Here is a 6,272-nt window from a genome sequence, read left to right as displayed (position 1 = left end):
GTCCGGGAACTTTCCGGACAAACTGTGTATTTGCAAACCGAAAAAGGTAAAAAATTTATCGCGCATCCGCTGCAAAACTTTCTCAAGGAAGAAGGAATTCGTTTCCGTGTGGCGCGTAATCCAGACGTTAAAGCAGCCGTGATCAAGCGTTTCAATAGAACGCTAAAAAGGCGCATGTGACGATACTTCACGCACAAAAACACGAAACGTTACTTCAATGTCTTGCAGGATATCGTGCACGCGTACAACCATACGCCGCACTCTTCTATACGCATGAAAGTCGCGGATGTTACGGTGGAAAACGCGAATATTGCACGCAAAAACACGTGGCATCGCTGAAAAAAAACAGCAAGCAAAAGCAGCTAAATACTCCGTCGGCGATCTCGTACGTGTCAGTAGAGCAAAAGCCACCTTTGAGAAGGGATACGAGGCCAAATGGAGCAAAGAGATATTTCGAATTTATCGTGTTCTCGAGTGGCAAAATTTGCGTGTTTACGAGCTGAGTGATTTAGCGGATGAGGTTATAGACGGAATTTTCTACGAGCAAGAACTGGCTCCTGTTGTTAAAAATCTACAAGAAGAAACTTTCATTGGTGATCTGGTGATAAAAAGCAAAGATCGGGGACGTAATANGCAACTGCTAGTCAGTTGGCAAGGTTATCCGTCTAAATTCGACTCGTGGATTCCAGTTTCGAGTTTAACAACGCTTGCACAAGGCGACGACAAGGATAGCGACAATAATGATGACAATGGAGAAACACTTTTTCGCAGTTCTTCCGAGCAATAGCAGTATGCTTTACTTCCCGCACACCATCACTTTGTGTTTTACCACGGAATTATTTCGCCGTATAGATTTGCAGGGAAAATGGAAAGTTGCTCTCACCGAGATTCAGGTTCCTTCTAGTTTTTTACATTTACGCGAAGATGAATAACGCTCTGATAACGCTCGCGAATACCTTTCCTAACGGCGATATTTCGTTAACATTCCAATATTGTCAGGAATTTATTCTTCAGAAGCTGATCTTATAGAAACTATAAATCATTCGTGCTCTCAAAAAAAAATTACATATTACATGGTCACTGAATCCTCTATATGGTAATAAAGTTTCTATATCGCTTACATGTAAAGAAGACAAATGCAATCAAATTCATAGTGTAAAGCTTAGCGACAAATTGCGTCGTATACTCGGATTTGAAACATTCTCTGTTAAACGAATGAATAGTCAAGGCTCGTGAAAAATTGAAACTAAGAATGAAGAGGCTAATATGAGCCATCTAAGATTAACATAGGCCAATACGAGCCATTTCGAGGTTGTTGTGCAGGAATAAGCGTGCATGTATATATATATATATACATATATATGAAATTCACAAGTAAATTATTTTTACATGTGAGTTTTTTGAATTGAAATTTCAATTCATAAAATCATATAGGATGCTAGATTTGCATCTCGTATATGAAAGATCCCAAATACCCCCCTAACTAATTTTAAAATATTGCAAAAAAAACTCCTCGGCCAAGAGTCGAACCTGGAATCTCCGGCTTTCCGTGCCATCGCCTTCCCTGTTAGGCAACCGAGGCACTTGGAGTCTGTCTCGCAATATTCGTATATAAATCGAATATATATATATACATTCACGCTTATTCCTGCACAACAACCTCGGAATGGCTCGTATTTGCCTATGTTAATCTTAGATGGCTCATATTAGCCTCTTCATTCTTAGTTTCAATTTTTCACGAGCCTTGACTATTCATTCGTTTGATTTTCACGCTGAGCTGAAATGGAGCGTTATTAAAAATTATCAGAACATCGATTTATATACGAATATTGCGAGACAGTCTCCAAGTGCCTCGGTTGCCTAACAGGGAAGGCGATGGCACGGAAAGCGGGAGATTCCAGGTTCGACTCCTGGCCGAGGAGTTTTTTTCGCAATATTTTAAAATTAGTTAGGGGGGTATTTGGGATCTTTCATATACGAGATGCAAATCTAGCATCCTATATGATTTTATGAATTGAAATTTCAATTCAAAAAACTCACATGTAAAAATAATTTACTTGTGAATTTCATACATACGTATATATATATATACATGCACGCTTATTCCTGCACAACAACCTCGGAATGGCTCGTATTCTTTGTTAATACACTTTTTGTAGTAGAGCTGCCAGTGTCGATAGTTTTGAACCAATCAGCTTGGACCGTGCTATCCCCGACAAGTTATTTGTTTATTGCGACATTTGCAAACCATACATAACCGGAGATGCGCTAACACCGCTTCTTCGAATAGTTACTAACACTGCTACGAATAAGTACGGTTCTAATCAGGTGAAACATTACTCGTCTAGAAATTATATTCCGCTTCGTAAATCAAATTTCCGCGTGATAGAACTAGATATAAGAGATCAATTTGGTAAATTTATTCCATTCGAATTCGGCACGTTGACGGTATCGTTACACTTTCGACGCGTATTCGAGTAGAATATGGCTCAGTATATGGAATATTACGAGATGCAGAGCGGGGGCGGCATTCCGAGAGTTTTCACGTGATCGACGTATCGGCGTGATCACGGTATCGGAAGCTTTCTCGGCGGAGTGTTCAGAAAGGTGTTTTCCTACCTGGCTAGCGGAACGCGCGCGATCGAAAAAGAAGCTCTACGCGCTGGTGTGAGAATAATAGACAATGTGGGGGATAACAATATTCCGCCAAAAGAAGCAGTTAACAGTCTTTTTAAAGAATCACGTGACAATCTCAAACAACAACCAAAAGAAAGCATAACTAGCTTAGTGCGAGGGTCGGGATATATATCCCTTGCGAAGAAACGCCCGGGCCAGTTTGACCCAGATGAGCTTCCCGTTCACTTCGCGATCAAGCGTCGCCGTCGTGCTAATAGTACCAACAAGAAATCAGTTTCCACGCGAAGAAAAAAGAAAACTCGAGCAATTAAACGCACAACGAGTAGAGGAATTCAGAAAAAGAAAAAGAAAAAGCGCGCAACAAAAACTAGCAAACGCCGCGAGCAAGAAACGCGAGCAAGAAACGAACCGTGAGCGATATATTCTCGTAAACGAAGCAAAATGTCTTTTTTCCATACTAACTTGTGTGAGTGTTTCGAAAGCAAACTTGATCTTTTCCCTTTATCGCCCACTCAGACCAGTATCGAGAGCTCGCAATGGATTCATTCCAAACATTTGTCGACTCTTGCGGACGACGCCCCCGTTGAGTTTGTCGTACCGGGACATGGTGAAGATTACATAGATCTCGCGCATACTCTTCTCAATCTTTGCGTGATATTGCAAACCCTCGTTGAAGCAGCAATTACTCCGCCTACTTCGGCTACAACTTCTAGCGCCACTGCTGCAGAGCATAAAGTAGGGCCTGTAAATAACTTTGAACATTCCATGTTCAATCAAATCGATGTGTACTTCAATCAAAAGCTTGTGTCACCTCCAAACAATGCTTACGCGTATCGAGCCTATTTCGAGACATTGTTGAATTATTCTTCACAGGTAAAATCCTCTCATCTCATTACCTGTTTATGGGATAGCGATTCTCCGGGACTGATGGATGCCGGGTTCGATGCTCCAACTGAGAACCCCGCTCTCGTAAGACGTATGCAGTATTTCAAAAATAACTGTGCTGTGGATCTCATAGGACATCTACATTGCGACGTTTTCAATCAGAATAAATTCTTGATTAATGGCGTGGAAATGCGCCTAAGACTCATCCGCTTTTTCTGTCTCATGGAACTTACGCCACAGACAAAAGGTCGTATTGTAGATGCCACCTTGATTATGAGGAGAACAAAACTAAGCGCTGGAGTTTTATTAGCTCACGCTAAAATGCTGAGCAAAACCACTGCAAAGTATCCTCTCACGAAAGTTGAAGTTAATTCGTTTACGATCCACAGAGGAGTGGTGGGGAAATTAATTGACAACGCCATACTTGGTCAACTGCCGAAACAGGTGATAATCGGTTTTGTCGAAAATAAAGCGTTTAACGGCGATAGTAAACTTAATCCGTTTAATTTTAAAAACTTTAATTTATAAATTTCCTGTCACTTTACGTCGATGGAATGCAAGTCCCTACTAGACCGTTACAACCTTCTTTTTCAAAGGACTCTCCTCTCTACATCGAAGCTATAGCGTTTTTGGAATTCTTGTTCAGCATCGTAGGAGAGCAGCAGCAGAGGGTGCAGCCAGGAGTGTTGGTGAGAAGAGTATTCCGATAGAGAACGCTCTTGGCTTCCGTATATTATATATTTACAGCTATTTACAGAGGTGTATACTATGGTGGCCCTGAAAAGGGCCGATCTTCTATGTTCACTGGGCCCCTGGACCGTCTGACCACGTGATGTAGGGTTTGGCTCGCGTCACCCGCAGTTGCCCCTTAGTACCTCTGGGCTCAGATCTTGCACGGCTCCTGGCGGTGGTTGCCGGCTCTGTCTGTGTTGCCGCTTCCCGAGATGAGGTGGCTTCCCAGTCGGAATTTGTCTGACTCCCCTGGTCGTAGCAAATCGGAGAGTGCTGGGTCTACTTGGCTTTGGTCTTCTTTGAGCGTCACGTAGTATGCTCTTACGGATTTTGCGGCTTGTGCCTTAAGCAATGCCTGATACTCAGTATCGCTCTTAGTAGTCTGATGCGATAGCGCGGACTGGTGGCAATCGTTTGTCGCGGACCGCTTATAAAACCCACGGCGCACAACTCTCTCCCGCGCGAGCGGTTGTGGCGCGCGACGCGTGAATTCGCCGACTGCTGCCGCGGAGCATTCGCGGGAGTGGGCGGTTCGTGTCAAGCGCTCTCGAGAACGGGTCGCGCCTCGCGTGAGGCCGCGCTCTCTCGTATTCCTGCGGTTGCTTACTTATAGAAACTGTGGTGGCTGTTGTTGAGCCGCCACAGAGGCTTTTCATACTCTTTTCTCAAGAACAGGTATTCATTTTCTAAACGAAGGCAATGCTATAAGTAGAAATGCTTATGCTCACGGATACACACTCTTCGCTTTTGATCTCACTCCCGATTTATCGGCTAATTGCGTCGAACATTGGAATCTCGTGAAGCACGGTAGTTTGCGAATTGAAGCACGGTTTAAAACAGCTCTCGAAACAACTATTAACTGTCTTGTTTGCGGACTTCGACATTGTTTTGGAAATCGATTCTTCGCGCCAAATCATTGTAGATTATAACGGAGAATCATATTCCCGCACATGCGTAAACCCAATATATTTTTCCCCCACTTCATTTTTCCCACTTTTCTACGCCTTTTATCGCAAGCGTTTTGTGGAGAAATTTCAGTTTTGTTCTAGTCTCCGATATCTTCGCTTCGTTTTCACGATGTCCAAGTATAAAGGTGCTATGATCATAGAAATGCAAAAATTTTGCGGCGTCGTGTATGAATTTATTCCAAAAGAAGTGGCGTATGTCGCGGTAAACCGATCAATTTTTGGAAACTGGATTTTGATGCCTTCTCGTTCACCAAATTACCATAAAAATCAAAACAATGCAACGATTGGCTTACACGAATTTATCACGGTATCGACTGATTTGACGGTGAAACCAATCTCAAATATCTCACAAGACATCTTCGAGAAATCACCAAATACGCTTCCGTCATCTATATCAAAGGCAAAGAAAAAATGGATTTTGTAGAAAAGCTTCTGTCTAAAAACATATATAATCTGGAAGCTCTTTCTCCGTCGTTCAAATCCATCTCAAAAAGCGAAGAGAACATATCACAGTGTTCGTATCACGGAGTTTGCTCATCGGACATTAGTTGCGCTCTACGTAACGCTTTTCGGTTAAAACGCTGGTTAAACTTAAACAGCGTTGTACTTGAAGAAGAAAAAGAACATTTTAATAGCGACTTCGTCAGCGATGAGATCAGCATGATACAATCTGCAGACATTAAAACGGAGAAGGAGGAGAGGAAAGAACAACTAACAGAAGAAGAAGATACGCGCAGTGAAGTCAACTGCCCATCAAAAACCTCCTGTCTAAACAACGTCGCTATACAAACAGAGGTACAAGAGGAATACACGCAATTCACTCCGCATTCTCGCGACTATCTGTATCAAAATAATGAATACAAAAGAAGTATTGCAAGCCTTGCAACAACTGCAAATATCTGGACACACGGGAGTTTATCCAGCCGATAAATTGTCCAGGATGTGGACGAAGTGGGTAATACTCTATTGACCACAGTACGATTCGACACCGCTCGATTCGACACAGATTTATTCGACACCAAATTATTCGACACCGTACGATTCGACACC

At 42.6% G+C, this 6,272-nt stretch overlaps 1 protein-coding gene across 1 annotated transcript; it reads left to right on the top strand.

The window, feature by feature from the left end:
- Positions 1-3,078: 3,078 nt before the first annotated feature.
- On the top strand, positions 3,079-4,211 carry LOC109862712 (uncharacterized protein F54H12.2-like; the record flags this gene model as incomplete). Its single annotated transcript, XM_020442833.1, has 2 exons — positions 3,079-3,966; positions 4,119-4,211. Coding segments are annotated over exons 1-2 (981 nt in total), but the record flags the coding sequence as incomplete, so codon positions are not given.
- Between the last annotated feature and the right edge of the window lie 2,061 nt (positions 4,212-6,272).

The sequence above is a fragment of the Pseudomyrmex gracilis genome, unplaced genomic scaffold (genome assembly GCF_002006095.1).
Source record: "Pseudomyrmex gracilis isolate BER0280 unplaced genomic scaffold, ASM200609v1 scaffold_2245, whole genome shotgun sequence".
Taxonomy (NCBI): Eukaryota; Metazoa; Arthropoda; class Insecta; order Hymenoptera; family Formicidae; genus Pseudomyrmex; species Pseudomyrmex gracilis.
The sequence above is the reverse complement of the archived record's forward strand: the minus strand, read 5'-3'. Positions and strand labels throughout refer to the sequence as shown.